Below are 25,880 nucleotides of genomic sequence, written 5' to 3'. Positions count from 1 at the left end.
AGGAAAAAAAAAAAAAAAAAAAAAAAAAATAAAAAAGAAGAGAGAAAAAGGAGAAAAGAGAAAAAAGAGAGAAAAGGAAAATCGATGAGTCCCGTTCGAAATCGTTTTTTATTTCATTTTTACAACGCTCTACTTTCGGCTCGTGAAAAAGGCGCAATAAAACCCCGTATAAACGATAAAACTTTTAACGTGGCTCCATCGTACGGCGGAAAAAGTGGAAAATAAACCATTACGACACATTTTTCTGGCCTAATAATTCCGATAACGAACTATTCACGAGCCGGCTCGTTCGCCGGTAAAATGAGAATTACAGTTGGAAAACTTCTGCCAAGATTACTACTGGTACAATTACGCGAATTCAGCGTTTCGCGCGTGCTCGTGGAAAAAGTATCGAATGCAGTCGGCCTCGTTCGATGGCCCATCCGTTTTCTCAATTAGTCCGCTTAATTTGACTATCAAAGAGAGAAACGCAGAGCGGCGAGACGCGGCGAGGGTGGGACACTTACCGTATGGCTGGGGCGCGGCGCCGTATCTGGGTTCTGCCAAAAGGGGAGCCGGCCTTCCATTTCCTGTCGCGTCGTTTTTGTGTGCACTCGATCCTGTGACAATGAAAAAAAGAATTCTCCATTACAGGACCATCTTTTTTCTCTGCACCGATAAAGAGACGAAAAGCGACGAAAAATTTCCTTAATCGAGAGAAACGGCCATCGTCCGTTCTTCCGTTTATCCCGGCCTCCTCTCCTCGGGCCAGTGCGTCGATGGAAAATTGGAAAATCTATTTATTCCCGAGATATCGAACTTCCGCGTGCATCGTTGCGATTCGATTCTCCGGCGGAATTGCGCGAAATTGAATCCACCAACCGACCCTCCGCGACCGAATCGCGGCATCCAATGAATCTTGAATAAGTTATCGAAGTTAACAGACGGACGACCCGTTTCTGCCTAGCCCGCCTCGGGTTAATCAATTTCCCCTGCGATTCCCTTTTGGAGATGTCAGGTCGTCAGAGGAAATTCGCGAAACAAGGAACTAACCGTGCGAGATACCGAGATCTGCCACTGTCGACCTCAGTTTCCACAGAGCTCGCCGATTCCAAATTGGATAGTCAAAGATCCTGAGCGAGATCCGGCCGAGTCCCAGAGACACGGAAGATTTTGACAGTTCGAGGACAGTTGTGCGGAATCCGAGCGTTATGGGAACAGTGGTCCCTGAGGATTAGGAGGGATCCGCGGTCGCAAAGGGTCAGGCTGAAACTCTGATTCCTGGGGGTTAGGATGCAAACGGCTTCAAAAACTGGAAGAAACTTGCGGTCCTCTAGGGTTTAAAGGGAGTTGCGGTCTCCGAGGATATGCTCGTAACTATGCTTCCTTTCACCCGGAAACTTTTCGAGGGGCCTCTTGTCCTCTACCATGATGGAGAACTGTTTAATTCTTCCCATTCGCTCGAGTTCCGATTGCTCACGGCTCACCGGCCCGATTATCAAGATCGCAAATGAATTTACTTTTCAAAATTTCTGCGATTTATTTATTTATTTACGATATTCCAAAATTTACCAGCGTAGCTTCAATAACACCGAGACACATCGAGGTACTACAGGAAGTGGAAACAGAGAATATCTCTCTGTTCTAGATGTAGCCTAAATATTAATACTTTGGAACGAGATGGAATATCGAGTAATAACGGAATTGAATATATTCCGCGTACAAATAGGCGACATAATTCCGAATGGAGAGCTAAGCGTGCACGCTTGCGATGGCGAGAAATCGGGAATATAAATAAACGGAAGAAAATCGAAATTACCTTGGAAAGATTACCGATTAATATTCGAAATGGTCCTCGTGCGATAATACATTCCACTTGAAATAATGCATAAAACACTCGTCGGCTCATAAATAATACATAAACACTCGGATGATCTCGATGGAGCGCTTCAAAATGGCGCCGCTTCCGGGCGCGTTCCCCTCCTTACGATGCAACGCCACACGCGGTCGGTTGTTTTCCTTCGACCCGCTGTTGCCTGTCGCCTCGAGATACAATCTCACGACCTCCTAGCCGAAACCGAGCGTATACAATTGATCTATATTAAACCGCATTACGTACACAGTTTGGGCTCGTGGCCGCGCGACGGGACAGCGGTGTCGACGCACACGGTTAAGCTGCGACGAGGATGCAGCCTGCCGTAACCTATATCGATTTCGAATATTCGATATCGCGTGCCGACACTCGAGGCATCGGTGCACGGCCCGTCGAGGACGATGCATCTTCATTCGGATGGATCCGGCCGTGCACACCGCGTCCTGCCGCACCTGATTTCATTGCTCCCCGGATGGGATGAAGCTTCCGGCCGTTAAACCGCCATCGCGTTCCGCCTTTCCGACCAGCCATTTTTTCCCACAGTCGAATTTCGACTCGTTCAAATTTACCCAGGCTTTATCGCCGCGACCCGACACGCGTACCATGTACAATCCAGGAGTATGCACTCGAGGTGACAGGGGGTAAGGGTGAAATAATCTTCGGCCTGAGATGACAGTTCACGCGATGCGATCTCTTAGTCGATTTGGTGAGATTGTCAAATCGATGATCTTCGACGAACACGCGATAACGAAGGCCGTTGGTGAAGTAATCGAACTAGCCAACTGCATTCGATATTTTTCGACGCGGTAGTAGAAGTTAGCGGCTCTTCTTATCTCAAATAGTTGAAATGATTCCGTGCCTACGTCAGCGTTCCCGACGCGTTTGCTCTCTTCGCTGTACGATGAGGTATAATTCTATTTATACGCGTGACGGTTCCAGTCGATAATGAAAATTCGTTTCATCTATCTCCACGATCGTATCAGAGGACGTGGACCTGTTATACCGGGGCCAATTAGACCCGCATTCCTTTCACGTGCAAGTTCCCAAGCTCTGTATAACTGATAGGTGTCAAAGCTGCTTTTTATCGTCATGGGACAATGATTCTCTTTGCTGATAAATCGGAGAAAATTCGAATTCGTTATTCGGATTTCCCGTGGAGCAATGACATTTTTGATTGATACGGACTAATCACGAGACTCGTAGACTGGGAGAACGAGAGGCGTGAGAATTTTTGGGGAATTCTGGGGAATGGGGCGAAAACAGTGGTGACGGAGTATCTAGAGAGGCGAGGAGTCGTCGTTGAATCGAAGCAGAAGAAATCACACGACTGCTTTGAGTCCTTTTCTTTATATAGATACCAGGAAAGCGGTTAGAAGCTCGGCGTGGTTTACGATTCGTTTATGGTGTTAATTTATCACGGCGGGAATTTCAATAGAACTTTTCCATCGGTATCGTACTTTCCCTGAGAATTTCGATCGTTAAATGGGGGGCTTTTAAAAAGAAATTAGCGCGAGGATAGGAAACGAACTGCGCCGGGGTCATTCTGAAGCAGTTTTTAATATTAAGTGCCTCGTTTTCTTTAATTCGCATAAATGGTCTGTAAAAATGAACACGAGGTATTAGCCAACTGTGGAAATCCCCTAGGTTATAATTAACCACATATTTGCGCCATTTACGTGGCACGTTGTAACGAACTAAACTCAAGGAACCATTGCACGTGTCTCCTTCGCCACCAAGAGGATTTAACTCACGCTTAATACAACCAAGACCTTCGCAAACTCGAAGAGACAGCAACCGCAGTGGATAAGCGTCTATAAATTCCGGCCGTGAGTAAATTATGCCAGGATAAATCACGGTACATGAAAAATCCAGAGGAACGGGGTACCGTATCGATTACACTGTCAAACAAATTTTAACATTGTACCTAATCTGTAATATTCATTAATCGAATCTTGTAGAGTTAATTTTCCTCAACCAGAATCCATAAGCGAAATTGCTGAATTATGATCAGTTTTCGAAAACTGCGAGTTACTCTAGGAAACGCACGATTTTCGGATAAAATGAAGTACTACGTAAAAAGCAAGAAAATTAGGAGGTTCATTATGTCTTACAAGTCAGGTGGGAATATGCCGAGTTTATGAATGCCCGTAATTATAATTATCCGTGCCTCTGAACAACTCTAATATTTTGATACACATATGCGTATCATGAAAAAATATAGTTTACAAAAAATTATCATATTCATTATTAACAACAAATTGTCTACAATGTAAATTTATAATATAAGTGGAAAAAATTTAATAAATTTCTGGTTATTACTTGAATTTATAACGTTTTCGCGTTAAAACGTACATATAATTTATGAAAAGTTTATAAATTATTGCACCTATTGTCAATAACAAATTAATACTGTTACTGACAAATTGTTTACAACGTAAATTTATAGTAACAATGAAAAAATTAATAAATTATTAGCTATAGCAGTGGAAAAATAATAATTAACGAAATCGACAAAGTTTGAAAATTTTTGATCGAGGTGGGGGACGCGGCCGATCGGAGCCTATATAAAGGGCGACGCGACGCAGTAGAAGTCATTTGTCGGTTCGATTTCGGAAGTGTAACATCTAAATTTTCGTTGTGCGCGAAGAGTGGGGATTCGAAGTGAGGTTGGGACTGGCCCCCCACCCTCACCCCCACCCACTAATAATTTTTATTTCGTTTTCAGGTATTAACTATTCTTTTATTTCAGCTATTAATTATCTTTTCTTTTTTCAGCTTTTAATTATTTTTTCTTCTTTCAGATGTTATTTATTCTTCTCTATTTATTTTTATTTGCCAATTCGAGTATTTCGTATAATATTCGAATTGTTTCGTCGTTGGTATGTTTATGTCTCATCGTTGGGTTGTTCCTTCCACTTAGTTGATCTATTTGGTTTATATTCCTTCCTCCTTTATTTTGTTTCTTCTTACTAATCCGTTTCATTTCAGGTTTGTATATCTTGTTTTCTGGTTTTAATTAATTTTTACTTTACAGATTTCATTTTTATTTGACAATTCGAATATTTCGTACAATATTCGAATGTTACGTCGTTGGGTTCTTTATGTCTCATCGTTGGGTTGTTCATATCTTATGGTTAGGTTCTTAATGTCTCGTCGCTGGGTTATTCACTTTAGTTGATATTTATGGTTTATATTTGTTTATATTGTTTTATTGTATTGTACTAATCATTTACTAATCTGTTTCTTTTCAGCTTTTCAGATTTTTGCATGCGTTTAGACCTAAGTAGTTATAAGCAGTTATAAGATAGATACTTCGACTAAGTATCATGTGCGCGCTATTTGTACAAAGGTAAGCCACCTAACTTGGAGCGAAATATATCAATTCTCTTACCCCCCTCGTTTAGCAAATTGAACATAATTGTTCTCGCGATAATCGCGATCGTTCGTAAGTACCGACTAGCCTACGCGACGTGCTCTCGTGTACTGGATAAGTACATGCTTCGTAAGTCATCCTCACGACTCGTCTCCGACACTCATTCCCAGTCACTGTCAATCTCGTCATGCATCGGGTTCCAGGGTGACCCCCTCGGATCAGTGCGTCTTCTGACCTCGACCTGGCGGTCCGCTGCCTAAGTCGTACGCGACTTGGGCTCGGGCACATGCTGGCTGACGGACTAGTACCATCTACGGTTAGACCACAGGGATGATTAAGTTCTACCCCGTGTGGCTGGGATGCGAAGTGTCTGTCTTGGCCGGCAACCGCCCAGCAGGGCCCTCGCGTTGACACTAGAAGTTTCATTGGTTCAGGGACTATCCTTGGTCCACGTGTAAGTCTTGGCGAGTGCGACAGTGACTGGAATTGAGCTAGGCCCGATCGGGAGGGTGCCGAGGTATGAAGTTATCTCTGTAGACGGGAGTACATCGCCTAGGCTAGTCGGTCTTTCGAATAATCGCGAACTCGTTCGGGCGCGTCGCGATTTTCTATTAGCTCGCGTGTTTGATATTTCATTCCCTATTTTTATGGGAACTTGAAAGTATCTTAGCGTTGCGACAGTAGAGTTTCAGCATACCGAATCGAAGTTCCCTTTGAAAGACATGAAATATAATAAAGTGTCAGTAGCTTCTCTTTAACTTTTTTCGCTCCAAGTTAGACTAGGCTATCTTTGATACAAATAACGCCAGCAGGCTGCGCCACTAGGGCGCATGTCGGGTCTCGATGCGTAGCCACCTCCACGTGGTGAGACCTGGTAATTGGTATCGTACCAAGCTAAGAGCTGCGCACAAAGTTTAAAAAATTTCCTATCTACTGTAAATTTTCAAAGTTTTCAGGCAGATAAACTCTGCAAGAATTACCTAAGGGATACTACAGATTGAAATTCGCGTTGAACGGTGTTATCGATCCGTGAAAACGAATTATAATCGGTGATGTCGACTTACAATTAGAGCTATTCGGAACCCTTTTCGACTACCCCGGAAAATCGTTGGAGAACGACGATCTTACGAAAGTCAACATTAAGACCGATGGATCCAGTCGTTTGATTTACGATCCCTGCGAATCGCGCTCGTCGATCACATTTTCCGAATCCCTATTCCCGTGATACGACTCGCGGAAAATATCCTACCGCGAACAGATCGGAATAAAGATTTCCTCGTCTCGCTTCGCTCCAAATTATCTCACGATCGGTTCACCCGATTTAAGCACGCTATTACACGCTGACCGGAAACGTACGTTACAGGGATTCCGCGTCGCGCCATGGCGTATCGATCTGTCCTTTCCACCGTCGAGTTTCGCCCGGAACGCGTCACGGACACCGACGGTGACTTCCGAGGACCCGTGAAAATCGTCGCGTCGGCGTTCCCCTGTCTGGACCACGGTTCGATCCAAACATCTAATTATCGACCACAATATCGATTGAGTTTCGCCCGGAACGCGTCACGGACACCGACGGTGACTTCCGAGGACCCGTGAAAATCGTCGTGTCGGCGTTCCCCTGTCTGGACCACGGTTTGATCCAAACATCTAATTATCGACCACAATATCGATTCAACCATCGGACCGAACGTGGGATCGATCGAGCTTTGGCAAAAATTGCAAAGACGCGTCCGTTTCGGATAATTTACGAGTTTCGGGGCTTAAGTTCATTAACGGCAAAAGGGTGCTCGAGTTTGTTTGCGCGAGTTTGTTTGTCGGTTACTCGATGCAAGATTGAAAGCCCGGCTGCACGGTGAAGTTCGAACGAGTGATCCCGGGGATTTGATGGATGATGATTTTATGGAACGCGGGAGTGCCGTGCAAGTTTCCTGGACGATCGTTACCCGAATAATACAGGAATTACTCGGAGGGCGGGTTTCGACCGTTCAGACGGAATATGAGAGTGTTAAAAATTTTTGGAATACCCAGCGAATATTTCTTGATGGGCAGGAATGTAATTTTTGTTCCGTTAGAGAATTCGATATTACTTTTTTCATTAAAACAGATTCTCTCGAACGGCGTGTCGTCGGTAGCGGAGAAAATTTCCTGAAAACGTCGGCTACCGAAACGTAGGTCGGAGAGAGGCAGGCACATTTTAATAACGGAGCTACAGAAACATCGAGGCAAATTTAGGCGAGCTCTGGGAACGGTACATCCGGGTCATATAGAGGCCCTTACAAGTCCATGAAACTCGATATTGGCACTTGTAGGTCTCGCAGAGGACCTTGGAGATTGCGATTTTGGATATCGTGTCCGACGGACAAACGTTCCGCTATTGCCTCGATCGACGAGCCATCCCTTCGCGTTCCGGCTTCGATTCGGAACACGAACCGTTCGTGTTACCATTGTACCGGATCTTCGAACGTGCTCTCGGACCCTTTCCATTTCTTACGCTGCTCGTTCCGACGCCCGAAAAAGATTACGTACATCGAACACTCGATCTCTCCAACAGGGAACCGTCCGCTACCGAAAATCGATCGATCGCGAACCGATTATTCGCGTTGATTGCATCGCTGAGAGATTGCCGAGACAAAGCAGCTTCCGTGGAAAATGGCGTCGTGCCGCATAAACGTCACCGTTCCACGTGATTCCACCCTGAGACTAACGATCCATTACCCTCCATAACGTGGCTTGTAACTTTATAAATTGCCCTACGCAGATCCTTCGGAGACCATTAAAATCGGATATTGGAACCGATGGCTTCTCAGGTAGGTTAACGAAATTCTGACACACGCCGGCGACGGCCACGTTACCGCGGAGGGGGTTTAATGGGAAACGTTGGACCGGGAAAGACCAGTAGAACCCATTGCTTTTTTCACCCAACTAAACAGCTCGGCAGACGCTATCGTTTGGCTCGATTTACCCCGCACTGAGTTAGCTGCGACAACCGCAACTTTTTGGAAACGGTTCACCCCAATCGACATGTCCGCAGCGAGCGAGATCGTTAGGAAGTTGTTATACATACGATACGTAGGAAAGGTAGGTACTTCGGGGATAACTGCGTTATAATCGAAAAGAAAGAGTGGAGAGAGGCGGTTGAAAAAGAGAAACTGGGGCGTGGGTGTTCTTTGGAGCGAGCAGCGCTCGAGGGTAGTTCTCCCTCCGGTGGTCGCGCGCTCGCGGCGAATCCGCTAGTTTCGAAATTTTCAATCAACGACGGAACAAAAACGCGACTCGACGTCGAGGAGAACGGTCAGGGCCGCGCGCGCGAGATGAAACGTTTCCGCAGCTTTTTCAGCGGCACGGCAATTACAAACGATCCCGTTGCGTGCGACGAGGGGTCGCGCCGCGTCTCGACACGGGCGTCGTGTCGTCATCCCTTTGTTTCTCATCGAGGCAGCAGCCACGAGTGGCCTCTCTTCCCACCGTTTCGCCAGGCAACGACAACCACCGACGTTCCCTGTATCGACCTACAGCGTCGCCACGCAGGCTGCCGTCGCGCACCCCATAAAATTACCCCGTTGGAGAAACACAACGACCACACACGGCTGGCTGTTAGCCCGCCGCTGGAACCCGTCAACGCTCGCTATAAGTGGATTGGATGATCGCGAGTGATCGACCGTGTGCTCGGCTGTTGATCGCGTGGATGATGGCCACGGTTTTGGTTAGTTGCGCCTCCGTTTGTTAATAGTTTACGAGGGGTTTGCACGAGGGGGTGAAGAGTGCGTTAAGTGTCGCTTCTAATAACCGTAATTTTTCCATCTCGAGGGTCCGAGGGTGCTCCAAGGGTCTCGACATTCTCGAGACTCTCTTCGAGACGATGGTCTTTTGATTTTCCCCGTTTCGATCGGTTAACCCCTTCTTGTGCCATTTAGCTTCGTTCACGAAATCCGGGCCCAAACGTCAACACGCGGTAAACAGACCAGACTGATGCCCGAAAATAGTCGCGATACGAACCGAAATGCAAATACGTGCGATATAGTTAGTTTCACGCGATACTACTGTTGTGGAATAAAGCCTATCTGAACCTACGGCATCGAGATGTGGGGCATGGCAGCCAAAAGCCACGTTGCTAAAATTGAATCATCGAGAATCTATAATTCCTAGAACAGTAACCAATGCTCCATGGGATGTTCGAAATGACGATATTCGGAAGGACCTCAAAGTTAAAACAGTTTCTGACGAAATAATGTATAAAATAAGACTAGACAGTCGTCTCAACGACCTGGCAAAAAGACTATAAAACTAGTCTGCCTTGCAGACTACATATGAAACACTCAAAGGATCTTTTATCCTAACGGCATTAAGCCTCAACAGATGTTATCCACAGGAATAATTTCTACTCGTTAATTAATCAAACCCGATACTACAATTTACGGAATGTCCTTGCTGGACGAATTGTAAAGACCCTTGGAAGAAAGAAAAAAGAAAAAACTATTGTGGAAGTGAAATGTAATCCTTTTTCCTCTCATAAATATTATAAATATATTATATTTTATAACAAATGACAGTTTCAACACTATATTCAGAAAAATGTTCAGTTCACGTATCCGACTCGTGATACTCAAGTTCGACCCAAAACCCTCTTCACGTGTCCGACTCGTGATACTCACGTTCGACCCAAAACCCTCGTCACGAGTCATACTCGTCGAAATACGGGAAGGGGTTAACTCGGCCATGTTCGCGTTACCGATAGACGTACAGATTTTCTTTCCTCGTCTGCTTTTGCACGATGGCCGCTGCACTCGATGCGTACACGGTGTTCCAGTTAGCCGCGAAAATTACAGCGCGCCACCTCTGCTCGTCGTGCCAATTTATTTTCCACGGGGCAAATATTGTTACGCGGTATTTGACCTTTCGCCAGGCCGATCGCGGAAACTAAATTACCCACGCGATCGGGCAAATCGTTGATACTTCGTGTTTCGTTCGAAACAATTTACCGTATCGCGAGAACTGCTCGCTCGATCAGCAGCAACGTTATTCGCGCGAGGCCGCTGGGAAACGCGCGGGCGAATTAACCTCGGGACGATTACGATTTCGAGCGCTGTTTTCCTCGCGAGTAAACACCGTCCTTCGCGCGGAGTCGCGATGGTAAAAGTTAGCATTGCGCGGGTCCGCGCGGACGCCGTGAGTTATCGTCTCGCGGCAGTGTTGCGAGTTATGGCCGGCGAAATTAGGGTCGCCGCTTAACGGCGGCGCATCTTGGAATTTAATACGTTCGTAATTGCTCCTCTGTTGGCCGGGCAAGTTATCAGCGTTGAACCCGGGGAATCGCGGCCTCGCGGCTGCGTCCAAAGCGGAACTGCTCTTCGGGGAACGCCAACGACGTCGATGACGATAATGACGAGGACGATGATCGTAAAGCGACCGTGCTCGTGGCAGATTTTTCGGGACACCCGCCCCACGCAGTTTCCGTCGCCGGGTAGAGAGAAAGGGAGAGCAACAGGTCGAAATGGGAGAAACGAAATTTCTGGTCCCAGAGCGATGCTTCAGAGAGAATGTTTAATTTCGTCGCCGTTTAAGAGAATACGAGAACGCGTTCTTAACACGGTTAACAGGCTGCAACGGCGAGTTTTTTCCCGTAATCTCGATGTATAAACATCTCGTTCTGGGTCCACGGAGATATACTCTCTATTTTAATCCGACGTACGCCGAATTATCTATGACCTTTTAATACCGCTCATTAACGGTTGTTACAGCGAGAGACGCGAGGGAGGGAGGAAAAGTGGAGGCAGCAAAGGGAAGTTTGATACCCAGCTGCGGATAATTATAGCGGCAAGCTAGGTCGCGGAAACGCGGAACTCGCGGGCGTAATGAAACCGAAATCGAATCGAAAAAGGGCTCGTAAACGCGGTGTAAAGTACCAGACGGACGCAGTCGAAGAAAGGTGAAAGGTCGAACCATAAAACTTCGCTTTATCGCAGTTTGCTGGTCGACACACCTCCGACGATTAAACGCGGGCTAGATACGAAATCGCTTTATACGACGGAATAAAACGGGGGGAAAGAACGAGAAAGACGCGTATTTTCCCTTATCTCGATATTTGTACGATCTCGGAAAATAGCCATCGTTGGATCGCCAATCGTTTCGCGCGCTGGCGAACGGGTAATTAGAAATGCAATATGGTTCGCGTCCGAATTACGACCAATCGCGACGCAGTAGGTTTTAATTAATGAGCCACGCGTGTAGGAGTATACGCATATTACACGTATTACGCGTATTACAGCGGTGCACGCGATCCCCCGCAAGTCTATCCTCTCGGTGTTTCCGTTATCGAAATATTTCTACTCGCGATCCTCGCGCTTTGATAAATTACTGCTCGCTCGCTGACATTCCGATCGCATCGGCTTCCCGATACCGTTATATTTCCTTTGTACTTTGACTCCGCGATTGGCGAAAGAAAAAAGAAGAGAGGGGAAAAACGAAAAGTTGGCTGTTCGATGAATCGGTAAAATCCACTTCGAGAAGCTTTTGTATCCAGGCATCGGAAATAATCTCAACGACCGTCATTGGATCGTGGACGTGGCACACCAGGGGAAAAAAACCGCAATTTCAAGAGACCTTTGAAAAAGCTCCGGACGTCGGGGTTACGAATCGAACTTTCTTAATCCCGAGCTTTTAATCTCCCCCGTCTAGCTGGCCATCGCTCTTGCAAACAAACTGACGCGCCATCGATCACCGTGTTTCCGATAATACAACCGACGGTAAAAACCGGTGATCAGTTCTGGCGATGCTTATCGAACTTGTGCATGCAACGCAACCCCGTCGGGACTCTTCCGTCCACCCTGCCGGTTATTATCGATCGCGAAAATCCCTGTCCAGACCCGACCCACCGAACGTCACGTTCTACGTCAGCCACGCGTTGCACGGGGTGCAATCCGTGACTCTTTCCTTTCCATCCGGCCAACAGCCGCTGCGCCGTCCGCCATTCCGCGCTTCGCCGATTTTCTCGGATCGAAGAGTAAACCGTGGCAGATACACCGCGCGTCGTTTCTCGCGTGGTTAATTCCCTCGAATCGGTTCGAATCGGTTCGAATCCTCGCGAGTCGTCTCGGAAAATACCGCGTTCGAATCTGTTCGCGCGAAAACCGAACCGGAGCGAACTCTTTCCGCGTTTAATCCCCTGCGACAGCCTGCAACCGGTTCCTCTTTGCGCGATCGACTTTCCACGATCCCAAACCGTAAAATCCGAACTGGTTTGCGAAGTCTCGCGGTCAGCCGCTCCGGGATCCGAGCAGACCGACTCACCTTCTCGGCCCAGTCCGCGAACAGGGTAGCTCGCTAACTTCTAACCAGATGTTAGGTCCGCGCGAGAACGAAGGAAAGCTTTTCGGACGGGTACGCGTACCCTCGGCTTTAACTCTGTCGTTTCTCGCGGGCAGAGGGGGTGGAAAAACAGACAGATTGGAAAGAGCAGAGACACAGAGAAAGAGAGACAGAGAGAGAGAGAGAGAAGAGAAATAAAGATAGGTATATATATATATAGAGAAACAGAGAAAGAAACTCTCCTGGTAAACTGGTTTATGAACAGACACTGTTTTATGAACTGACTTACCGTGATCAACCCCGCGTGTTCTCGGTCACCCCGATCCGTCCGACTCGAACTCGAGATATACGGACGATTTGATGTCCGCGTTCTCACAGAGACCGATGCTATCACTCTCACTCTTCGCAGACAGTAGTAGGGGGAGAGGGTGTAAGAGCCGTAGACCTGCCTAAGCCCCACATTCTCACCGGGCCCTGACTCGGTTCCACGTGAATCCATCATCACCGTCAAGTGAACAACGAGTAGGCTGCATCTGCACACAGACAAACATTCCAACATAACAACCCCCATGTTCTCGTGTTTCCACAATTCCTTTCGGATTCTCCTTCCGCTCGATTGTCGCACGATCGTGTACGGTTATTATTTCGTAATATATATATATATATTTTTGTCCGGTATTTTTATGCTTTTTATTACTTTTGTTTTGTTTTGTATATATATATTTTTGTTTTGTATATTATGTTTTTTTTTTATTTTTTTTTTTTTCCTGCGGCAACATTCGTCTCGGGCCTCTCCGGTCGTCCCGTGTACACGGTATTACACACTTCGTACGTATTTGTATGTACATACACATATATATATATATGGGTATATATATATTTTTTTGGATTACTGTTAATACTTTTGTTGTTGATGTTGTTGTTGTTGTTACTGTTGTTTTCTGTTCTGTCTCGGAATCCGTCTACGTAACGGGACACGTATTACGCGTCTATATATATGTATGTATATATATATATGTATGTGTATATATATATACATATATATATACATGTGTGTCTTTTCCTTCCTTTCCGAGGGGTTAGTTTTATATTATACATAACAGTGGTCGATCCCGTTTCTTGTGTAAATATATATATATATATATATATTTTTCTTTTTGTCTGGATTTCTGTGATGTGCATACGGTAACAAGCGACAAAAAGAAGGACAGATCTGCTAGATTGTGTGCGTAGATTACGAACATACACATACAGGTATATGTGTACAAATAGAGAGATAAGTATATATATATATATATATATATATATATACATAAATGTTATAAGATAAAGAGAAAGAAAAGATAGAAAGAGAGAGAGAAAGAGAAAGAGAGAGAGAGAAGACAGAGAGAGAGAGAGAGAAATATATATATGTATATATATATATATTTTCGAACGGGTAGACGACAAAAGGGTGGTCGTTTTGTATTGCGATTTCTGTCGGTCGTAACCGAGGTAGATGGAGTCTCTCTGAGAGCCTCGATATCTCGACGTGGGCGTTATATTATTTTATATTATTTTTGTTTTTGTATTTTTTTTTGTTTTTTTTTTTTTTTGTTTGTTTGTTTAATTTATATATATATATATCGTATATTATACTTTGATTTCTATTATTTCTGGACGGTAACAGTGGTCGATCGAATGTTTGTCTGTGAGTGCACTGGTAGCCTTTGCGAAACGTTGTGGTGGTGAGCATTTAATATAAATATATATATACTGGAGGGTTGACTCTGAGTCGTATTTTGGCACAAGATATTCCGCTTGTCGAGAGCGTGCTACTCTCTCGACGTTTGCGTTGTATCTATCATTATTATTATTATAATTATTATTATTATACTGTTGGTAAGCTTTTTTCTATTCTCTATCGGGCGTATTTGCAGTTTGTTTATTTATTTTATTGTATTTTTTTTTTTTTTTTTTTTTTTTTGTATTTTTCGGTGGTGGTATGTAGAAAATATCTGACTCTTTTTGAACTGCGTCCCGATGATTGGTGAAGGGTCCGGCAGATCTACGGCGTGATGTGTGGTATAAATGCAGGTATATCTATCGCATAATTGCTTTGTGGTGCATGTTCATTGTCTTGCCTGTTGTTGTTGTTGTTGTTACTATTGTTGTTACTGTTGTTACTATGTTATATTGTTACTACATGTTATATAGGTTGTTCATGTTGTTGTTGTTGTTGTTGTTGTTGTTGCTGTTCATGTGACTGTTGTTCGAGATGTTTCTGTCCCATCGTTTTTTACTTTTTATTTTTATCTTTCGTTTTCTTTCTCCCTCTGTGTTCGTCTCTGTGACGGCTCTCGCTTTTCCAACGTCACTCCTCTAGTGTCGTAAGTGTGAACGAGGTGCGTGAGTCTTCCCTTCGTCGACGATATCGATTGTCGATTAACGACAAGCGAACGACGGAATATTAGAGACTTTCTTCACGAACAGACAGAGAGAAAGAGAGGGGGGGGGGGGAGGGGGGGGGGGAGAGAGAGAGAGAGAGAGAGAGAGAGAGAGAGAGAGAGAGAGAGTGGTAGATAGATAGATATTTAGATAGACAGACAGATAGGTAGACAGACAGATAGATAGATAGACAGAGAAAAAGAGAGAGAGAAAAGAGAGAGAGAGCAAGTCGGTGGAGAGGGAAGGTATCGAAACGACGAGGGAAGGTTATCGCGATCGTGGAATCGACGACGACGTTTGGCGGTAGAGAGTGAAGAAGGAGGTAAAGAGGGGTCAAAGAGGGTGCAGAGAAGAGGCGCAGAACATGGGCAGAGAGAGAAAGATAAGGGATGAAAAGGAAGAGAGAGAGAGAGAGAGAGAGAGAGAGAGAGAGAGAACGCGGAGAGACATTGCAAGAGCCTCAAGAACGTTCTCGCCGATAACGAAATTCATTTCCCGTGTTCGATAAAGGAAGAAAGCAACCTGGATTTTTCAACGCTCCTCCGTCTTGATTAACTTCGACAGTCGACGGAAACGCGCTTCACCCTAGTGGCCTGCCACCGCGAAGAAAAGACATGGCCCGGCGACGAAGGGTGAACGTCAAAAATTCTTCGAATTACTTCGACCTTGCCTTCCTAGTCCATGCCACTTCGCGGAGTTAATTAAAACGCGCGTGCGAAAAAGGGGAAAGCGTGAACGCATCGTTCCAACCCTCTATTCTTCCCGGAAACTCGTTGGACGTCTGCTAAACATCGTTACGCAGTAACGGCAACTCTCGAGATGAAAAATTCTATTCGCAAATTATCCTCCTATCATCCATTCAACCCCGACGATTCGCCGGAGTGAAGCTTCCTACTGCTCGACGAGGCACAACCTACCCCGCAACCCCGATTTTGCGATACGCGAGAGACACGATGGGAATACGACGGACGATGCAGGCCTACGATATCGCGATCGAAAACGGAAGTGCGAGTAGCAGCCTTCCACCTGCAGCTCGACGAGTGGTAAAGCTCGACGGAGTCGTCCTAAGTTAAAACCGTACTACTGGCTAGCACGCACCGTGTCGCAGCCATGTTTTCTTTTCCTCTATGTTGCATTTGCAGTTGCGCGCAGCTGGCACGTACGAGGGGGACGAACGAACGCGTGTAAAGCTTTCGCTGTCACAGCCACGCGTCAACGTCGTCGGGACGAGGCTTGTCTAAACGTTTCTACGACTTCGGTTTGCCCGTTCAAACGCATCGATCCGCGCGACGTCCGCTCGAATCCCGTCGAGAGAAGGCACCGACGTAAGTCCGATTTCCATTCCCCGATTCCAATTTTAGACATTAACGCGTCCAACTTCCGAAATTGTCTCGAGGTCCGAGTTTCAAAAGCACCACGAATTCGTCAGCTAGACCCCGGTCGTCTCTTTGCCACGTTTCACGGAACACCCACGGAATCTTCGTCGCGATGAGGACTCGAAAACCCGATATATCTCTAAGAATCTCGTCACCGGTATTATCCCGCGTCGTTTCCACGTTCTCCGATCTTATTCTATTCCCCGTAAGAGCCCTCGCAAGCCACGAAGGGTCGAGTACCAAAGTTCCAATCTCACCGCGACGTTCGCTTTCGCGCTTGGAGCGGCACCGTGAAACAGCTCGCGGAAATAAAACGATGGAGCAGAGCGACGAACCGATGAAACCGATCGAATCGATGGAAAGGATCGACGACGCGAAACACGAGTGCTCGGAAAAAGAAGCCGTGTTCCGTCATTTACGCCGGCCTCGTTTTCACAGGGAGAATTCCAGCGGGCACAAACGCAATTCCGGCCGATTCCGCGCAATTAAGGCCGACGACACCGGGAAAAGCTGCTCGTGGGATTTTCAATTACACCCCCAGCCCCGTCCCGGGCCACGTCGGTGCCGGTTGATCCCTATAACGCGATACACCGCGAACCGAGCCGCGCTTTCCTTACCAATGCACCCGATAATGGAAGCTCCGCCGTTCGACCGGCTTAATTGCCATTCTGCGCGGCCGGCCCAGCTATTCGGGGCTCGCGAGGTTCAGACACAACCGGAAGAACATCCCCCGTGCACACAGTATGTCCGGTATCGGTGCGTGCGCCATGATCAAAACGAGTCAATCGATTTCCGTCAAACGAGATGGACTTGCACGACGCTTTGGCTATGCCACGAATACCTTGTTGTTGCTGTTGTTCTTGTTGCTTGGAATTGGAGACGAATTCGTGGGATGATCTTGTAGAATCTTTGGACCGATCGGACTCATCGGGATGTATATATAGATATTTTTGATCGTATCGTTGGGCTGGTCGAACGTGTGCGGAGACTGTCTCGTGTGGAGGATTAATGCACGTGATAGCGGAATTGATTTTCGTCTTGGACTATTCTCGTGTGGCAAGTGAGAGTAGAATCGAGATACAGTAGCAGCGTTTCGCTAGAAAGCGGACTATCTTTACTTTCACGCGAGGATCCCGTTGAATCGCGTTAATCCGCGATACAGAGGGAAGGCACGGAGAGCGTATCTCATAGAAAGTGTATAAAAAAAGGAGAGAAAAAAAAATAGGCGTAGAAAGGAAGAAAACGATCAATTCCGCAATCACGTTTCCTCCGCGCGAAGCACTTCCGCCAACCTTCTGCAGCCTAAGGAGCAACCAAGTGTACGCGTCCGATCCGGACATACTGCACGCGGAACAAGAAACGATCCAATTACGCTATTCTAAGCTATCCACAGCGGCTAAACTTCGCTTCGGTTGCATGAAAAGCTTGCGAGTCGATGGTTGGGGGGAAAAAAAAGAAGAAAAAAAGGAGCGTGGAAGAAAGTGGAGAAAGGAATCGAACGTCGACGGATGAACTTTCGTGGGAATATTAAACCGGAGCTTAACGAGAGGCGAGAAAGAAGCGGAAGAAAGATGGAGGAGGGAAGAGAGGAAGGGAGAATTAGAACGTAAAAGGAGAAATATCGTCGATATCTACTGACAAGCTCGTCCCGATGGTTCTAAGAAGTGTACACTGCAGAAAGCGAGTCCGAGGAACGCGTCTACTTCGTTCTCGCAGTTATGGCGGAAAAAAGCTGAAGCGGAACAACACGTGCGCAAGTAGCCACGAATAAAACGAGCGTTATATGGTGAAAGCGATGATAAAAGGGGGCGTTTGCACAGGTGACCAAACTCGCGGGGATAGAAACGGATAAAACGAAAGACGCGTTTTCTTTCCCGACCACTGCGCTGACGAACCACGATTTCCGATGCGAAAGCAAGAAAAAAAGAAATATATATATGTATACACGTACAGCCGTATATACACATACGTATGCCGGGGAACGCGGTTATACGTTTCCCAGGGCGATCTGAATTTTATTTCGCAGCTTTGACGGGAAATAAAATCGTCCCGAGGGAAAAAGCTGGCTATCCGGATTACACGAGGCTCTAATCCTCAAAACGAATCCTCACGACGGGAAAATAAAAAGAAAAAAGAGAGAGAAAGAGAGAGAAGAGAAGCGTCGACCGGTCTATACGCCGGGAATCGTTAGTGTACGCCAGCGATGGAATACGAATGAAATGTGAACGAGGCGGGTGAAGAGAGAAAAAGAGAGAGACGAGAACCTGTTCGATATCTAGTTTCATTGGAAAAGTAGGATAAACTGCTTTCCTCGACTGAACGCCACTTCTCGACGTTTCCAACGAGATACACGCGCGTTACCCTGGCCAGCCATTGTACACGGCCAGGATACGTATTAAACGCGCTGAATAAATTACGCCAACGAGCAACGCGAGTTTCGACGGTCCTCGTGTCTCGGTACGTTCCATGAAAATGAATTTTCCACTCCCGTTGTTTTTAACGTTTCCACGATATCGGCCGTCGAGTGACCGTGTATTTAAAGAACCGAAACGCTCGATCGAAACGCGTGAAATACGATTTCCTTCGGATAGGTGCTGCAGCGATGCAACCCTTGCTGCAACCCCCCGAAGCACCCGTCTCTTTGCTTTCGACGTTCGAGGAGTAACTACTCGCGACCGATTATTCACGCGTCAGAAATCCCGATTATTATTCACCTTTTATTTTCTTATTTTCTTATTTTCTTATTTTCTTATTTTCTCCCCGTTTTAGACTCTACTGCCAAGTCCGATTCTGCACGCCTCGCGATCGAACGACGCATCCACGACGAGGCGTGTTCCTCCGTTTCGAACTTCGTTACCTCGAGACAAGAAGACGCATCGGGACGATCGAGCACGCGGATCCTATCCGTTAGAGGATCCTCTTAGACGCGAGAAGCAATTTCCTCTGCTCCTTTCCACGAACTTGTTATCGAGAGAACGAATATCGAGTGTGCCCTGTAATCACGCTCCTTCTAATTTCTACCTCGATATCTCGCAGAAGTCTCGGGCGAATAATCACGAGGGAAAAGCGAGGAATGACTATAGTCGAAACGAGACGAGATGCAGAGTGTTGCGGAGAAGAAAAATGGAGAAAGATCGGAGAAAGATGGGGAAAGTTGACGCACCAGGAGCGTCCGATGGAAAAGCAGAAATGATCGTGACGACACTCTCGATCGGTCTGCTGGCCGCATAGTTTCTCGATGATTGAATATGCTAATAGGTTATTGTACCTTCTGCACGCACGCGTGTCGTTGATGCAATGGAACACAGATAATGCGATGGAACGTGTATACTCTCTTCTTGGCCGTGTCGATGGAACGATACTATTCCTGTTCTTTCGTTTCTACGTTACACGATACGGCTCGTTTGTATGTTTCCGAGGGCTAGTCGGTGGCTGTTGTTGTGTCGATGTGGTATTATATATCGATTATGGTGATCCCGCACGATGTCTGTTAGATATTCATGTTGTTACCCGGTTGACGTGGCGCCAGCCAAGTGTGTGGTCGAGTACCGCCGCTTGGGCTCCCCGTGATGGATGTACTCGAAGTATCCTTTACTTTTCGTGTCTTTCGTTTATTTACTTTTTGTTACATATATATGCATGTTTTTTAAAACATTAGACAACGCGTGGATCGTGTGTGGAGACCGAGCAGCAGCTCGGTGTATGTCGGTGGTCTGTCGATTTTCGTAATTTCATTTCGAATAATGTTTCGACGAATGTTGTCTATCCCGTTACGTTAGCATCGCACGAGAGTATCGTTGTCTTGTCTGGTGCTTTTGGTTGTGATTCACGTGGTGGTTTTGTAGGTTTATGCATAGGTAATATACATTAATTACCGTCGATGCTCCGGGAGTGATTTTTGTGTCTCGTGGCTGGATGTCGAAGGCTCGGTGTGATGACATTTATTTTACTAACGTGGATGAACGGAGAGCTCGAGGCACAGTAATGGTCACTTGAACACGTTGCACTGAATACGAAATAAATATCCACGAACAGAGGGGAGCAGAGGGGTGGGATAAAGACGATAAAAAAAGAAAAAGTAACAAAAACGAAAAAAAAATAAATAAATAAATAAAGGGAGAAGAAAAGGGTACCTCCACTCTTCGCGACGCTGACGTGTAACGGTGATGTGTCGGTTGTCGTGCACGATTTGCCACGGGTACAGGATTCCATCAGAGTCTATCGACGCAACCGACGATGGCGAACAAGCCGCGAGATGGATTTTCCTCGCGAGAGCCAAATCGAACGAGAATAAAGTAAAACCGACTCGATACGTCGGCCGGGAGCAGGCAGACGAGCGAGCAAAGGACGACGCGACGTAAGGAACGCGAAAACCGGAAATGTAGGTCGACGCGTGCCTTCCCGCGCATCTGGCCCGTCATTCATTCTATAAACGCGTTTACCCTCGACCACCGCTCCGTTTACCGTCCCGTGAATAACATTCGCGGTACTCGCGACGTTCCTCTTATTTCCCGATCACGCGCCAACAGCCATCGGCAACGTTCCACCGATCCGCGATTCGATCCGTGATTCGATCGGCCAATGATCCATGCGATTATATCGCGGTCATTCGGACGACTTTAATCCCGGATGAGTAACGCGGTTTCGCCTCTCTATCGTGACCAATTCTACCGGTCACCCTATCCATAGGAAGCGACAGGGCGTGATGAATGCATCGAGCCTGTCGCTGACTGCGATTTTCTTCCAGTTCCACGAGGTGGCTGACTCTCGGAGGGAATAACGCGACCCTTCTCGTCAGGGATATCGATAGAAAACGGAAGGACTCGCAATGGTGAGCGGAGAAATGGGTGACCAGGTGACAAACGATGCTTTAATGCCGCCATTCTTCCAGGCAAGACGCCAGGGAAGATTGTAAAGCAGCTGATGTTTCACGAGGCAACGGTGTCATTAGCGAAAGAACAGCGAGTAAATGGCGTTGGCAGTTTAAAGCCGGACATTTCGATCTGGAAAGAGCGCGACTCTTCGACAAGTCTGCTCGATAATCATCGCATAAGGACTTCAATCCGCAGGAAGTAGCTCGGTGCGTCGTGTGCAAGCGTCAAACGCTACGATGAAAAGGTTACTCAAAGTCAAAGCCGCGATTTCATCTTCATCCTCGACTCTGTTGCCAGCTCGAACGCTCGACTTAAGTAGGTTGAAAGATAATCTCGCGTTCTACTTCGCTTATGCATCGTACGTCGCGACCAAGAAACACGGAAATTTGCTCGAATCGGTGAGCTCGATGGGAAAAAATGCCCGAGTCTGCTGTCGATAAATTTTCTACCCTAAATCACAACTAGAGTCGAAACGAGTTAACGCTGCAAACTGCCAAGAACCGCTGTAACGATAATTACAGCGTGGTAATGGGTGGTACGAATAGTGGTACGACGAAGACCAATAATTATTGGACGAAGGTGAATAATTTTTCAAAAGAAGATTCATAAGCCAATCTAGTCAAAGATCAGAGTCGAGATAACTCGCAAACCTCACGAAGACGCGTTCTCCAGGAAGCTCGAAACCCTTATAGCGAACATGTAAACGAATTCATGTTATCGACACCGGGACATATACTCCTACTGTACCTCAGACGTCGAGTTACCGCCATCTTTACAGTTCTCTTCCGTGGTCGATCACTCGGATAAATTACAGCAACGCGAATTGGTGGTACAAATAGTTGTGCGACAAAGTCGCATAATTTTTCAAAGAAAGATTCGTAAACCATCGAGTCAAAGGTTAAAATCGAGATAACTCGCGAATCTCACGAGGACGCGTTCTCCAGGAAGCTCGAAACCCCTATGTCAAATCATCCCTCGATAACGAATGGCAAACGCGAAAACAATTTCGTGCTATCGACACCGGGACATATGCTACTACCGTAAATCAGACGACGAGTTACCGCCATCTTTACAGTTCTTTTCCGTGGTCGATCATTCGAATATCGAAACAACATGGCGGACCAACGCAAGCATCGGTCGTCGAAATTTCCACGTTTCGTGGATCTAGCACAGCTTCCTTGTTTAAATATTACAACGAATGGAAGACGCGCGAGAAGATCGAGCGATATTTCGCAATTTCGTCGCGAATCCACGCTGGAAGAGGAAAAATCCCTAACTCCTCCACGCGACGCGACCGCCATTGCTACGCCACGGTAAATATACGCGGAGTAATTTTATCGAAATGGCGGGAGAGAGAAATATCGAAGCGAGGAAGATAGGTTTCCGCGTAAAGAGCAACGGCCGAGTATTTCCACGTACGAATTTCCCTCGACGATTCGCGGATGGGGGTAATAAATACAGCAGGTTAGTTTCCTTGCGCGCGGCGGAGCCAATCGGGGGACCTATTGTTCGAATCGCGAATTATCGTTTATTACCGTTAAAGCAGCGAGGCAGGGAGGTATAGCAAGTGCGATACAGCTTGGCGAACTTTTAACCGCAATTCGGAATGCTATCCGTCGTATCGCGGACCGCCGTAAATTTCGAATTATCGACGTAGTCTGGGAGGCCACGAGCAAGCGTTCTATTAACTAACGCGCGTTCGATCGTTAGAACGTCCGCATTCCGACGCGGCGAAGATGCAACCGGGATGCATGTAAATTTATTTTCGTCACAGGAAACTCTTTGTTGGTCGACTCGCGAAATCGCGAGACAGCTTCGGAGAAAGACGTTCCCTCGCGTTACCGGCTTTCTTTCCGGACAGTTACTACTCGCGCAATTACAGCTCAACCTCGGTTAATTACGCTGCCCGTTACCACTCCGACGTTTTATATTCGCCGAGTGACGAAAGACAGCTGGACCCTCAGTAGCGCGCACCCTTTATGATCGGACGTAAACGGTTCTCCGGCGGACCGGCTTCCTATTCGCGAGGTGGAACGTGCCCTGCGAGAGCGTTACGACACCACGCGAGAAATCGAATCGAAGGAAAAGAGACAGGAACGAAGAAAAACAGGCGAGTGATTCGAGTCGTGTTTCTCGTGAAATAATTTTATTTCGGGCACGCCTCTTTGCGTCGGTAGGAAACCGCAGTGTGTCAGCAACGGGTGGAATTAAAGTCGCGAGTGAAGGTAATAAAATCGTGGAAGGCGACGATTAGGTTAGGTATTTTATCACGTTTTGTCGAAACAAGCTTTCCTAAACTAGCGCGAGTAATAAAACGCTTGAAATTCGGAATGAAAGATTAGGAAAATGCTCGGAATCAGTTGTGTGCTTGTTCAAATGGAAAAACCGGGGAATTCGATTTAATTTTTCGCCTAGATTTAATATAAACGAGAAAATTCTGGGAAATATCAAAATTTCCACGAAGACAATCGTCGCGAAAGTGGCAAGTCGGATTCGGTTAGTTTCAAAATCAGCCGAGTCGATTCCACTGGAAGCGTTCGTTTCCAGCGGTTTCCGTTCAAAAATCGACGCCTCGGGAGTAAGCGCACAAAGGGCATGCATAATGTAGCGTCTGGGACGAGACCCCGCACGCGATGGGACGCGTGTAAACGTAAAACGGAGCGTGGATGGGTAACGGGTTACGTGGTTTCTTCTGGCGAGTGGATCGAGAGTAATCTCCTTTTCTTGAATAAGGCACTGGGCCACGTGTTCGCAGAAATTTTAAGGGTAGTTTGGGTGCACGACCGAGCGCGACGCGCGAGATCAGGCGGATTATGGCACCGTTGTAAGGGCAGGAGAAGAGAGGGATGGGTTAAACAAGTCTATTACTCGATGGCCGATTGTATTAATACTTTACTTCGTTGCATACGATATTCTTTCGTTCCTATCACACGCTGCTCTCGTTCGCTCATCCAGCTGCCCTTTCAACCCTTTGCGGACTACGGCCGCATATATGCGTTCGATGTGAACCATAAATTTGGCCGAGGAACTCATATACACGTTTGGCGAAAATAACTGATAGGACCGAAAGACCCATATGTGTATTTCACGTAAACGTATCGCTATGGTCACTGTTGGGATTCTAATCTCTCGCCTATCGGAAGTAGCAAGGATGCGACTGAGTCAGTAGGCGACTGGAACGCCGCTGTACGGCAATATTCATTAGTGTACCTCTCTTCTACTACCACTGCATACTATGCTAATATATATTAAAGCACGTGTCGTGATTACTAAAGTGTATGTGTATTGGTAATTTGAAATCTCTATCACGGTAGCAACTCGATTCGGGTTAACTTCGAACCGTCCTAGATGCAAAGGGTTAACGGTGGGACTTCTTTGTCAATCCGCCACGAAGATCAAGCGGATCGCTGATTCGTTTTGAGACTCCGATTATCGCTTCTATGTGCTCGTCACTCACGTCGCCTTATCGACGATTAAAAAACCGGAAGTCTTCACCGATGCGTCATCGATCACGATTAATCTTCTGAGGAAAAGATGGAGGAAAAGCGTCGCCATTTTCCAAGTTTCCGTTTTAATCCGCACAAAACGATGAACGCGGCCCGTGTACGTATCAACGGTTGCGATCCATTAGTCAGCCACTTCGTCAAGTTTAATAATCGGACGACGCTGGATGTCGTCGGAAGACGCTTCGTTTCATAAATCACACCGGCATCGTGGACTTTCAGCGACGCCGCGAGTTGAAAACCGGCTAAGCCGAAGCGAGTCCTTCCGGGACACTTTGATCAACCCGGTATCGCGAAACGGTTCTAGGAACCCCGCGAGTTCCTTTGCAATCTTACCCCGGCCCGGTGACGCGCGTTCAAAATGTCACGAACCGGCGACAGATACTCGCGACGAGCAGTCATCGCGCGTCCTCGTAAATCTTTCACCGAGTCCAAGTAAATATACCGAACGGCCATCGGAAACGAAGCGAGCAACGCGTCGTCCGCTTGCGCGTCCGGATCTCTTGAACCTCCGTAACAGCGAAACGAAGGTTCCCTTTGGCCAACGTCGTTGGTTAACCCATTTGCATCGTGATCAGACCAGTAAGAATCACAAGAAACAAGAAGACAGCAATCATATGTAAACCCTCGTGAGGGGGAACCTCATATATATATAATGAACCGATCTAGGTGAGATGCTCACGAAAGGGATGAAACGTGATTTGTGGCATATGAAGAATATTCAGCAACTGGTAATGGAAAAATGTCAACTCGCGGAATATTCCGCGTTCGGTGTGTAGCGACCAACGTTTTCACCCTGGCCAATAGATGGATTCTTACTTGAAGGAGGTTCGAGGACTGGGAAGAAAGTCCTCGGTGAATTCTCGACTTTTAAAATTGAAGTTCTTATGCCACCTAAATTTAAATTAGCCCCGTCTAAGGCAAGGCCTGCTAGGAAAGCCTTACTGACGAGTGTCCACTAGCAGACCTAAGATGGAATGCTCATCCCTTCCTTTCCTTGTCGTCCTTTTACCTGCTACTCTATCATAGCACAACGACGGCCTAGGGGTACCAACAGGCCAGCACCATAGGAACCACAAGAGACAACAGAATTCTTACCGAGCCAAACAAGAAGACTTTGACAACCCTGCCTATAAAATCCCGTGATGGGGAACCTCCATAGAAGTTAGA

At 46.7% G+C, this 25,880-nt stretch overlaps 1 protein-coding gene across 2 annotated transcripts in view; it reads right to left on the bottom strand.

The window, feature by feature from the left end:
* The window catches only part of sm (heterogeneous nuclear ribonucleoprotein L), a 143,322-nt gene that overhangs the window by 4,353 nt on the left and 113,089 nt on the right, over positions 1–25,880 (bottom strand). Inside the window, exon 7 of one of the 2 annotated variants that reach the window (XM_017908764.1) lies at positions 507–599. The exons of the other annotated variant lie outside the window; for it this stretch is intronic. Within the exon in view, the coding sequence (XP_017764253.1) occupies positions 507–599 (93 nt within the window). The remainder of the gene's footprint in view (positions 1–506; positions 600–25,880) is intronic. 2 annotated transcript variants of the gene reach the window in all.

This window comes from Eufriesea mexicana, unplaced genomic scaffold, assembly GCF_001483705.2.
Source record: "Eufriesea mexicana isolate 0111107269 unplaced genomic scaffold, ASM148370v2 scaffold12712, whole genome shotgun sequence".
Lineage (NCBI taxonomy): Eukaryota > Metazoa > Arthropoda > Insecta > Hymenoptera > Apidae > Eufriesea > Eufriesea mexicana.
The sequence above is the reverse complement of the archived record's forward strand: the minus strand, read 5'-3'. Positions and strand labels throughout refer to the sequence as shown.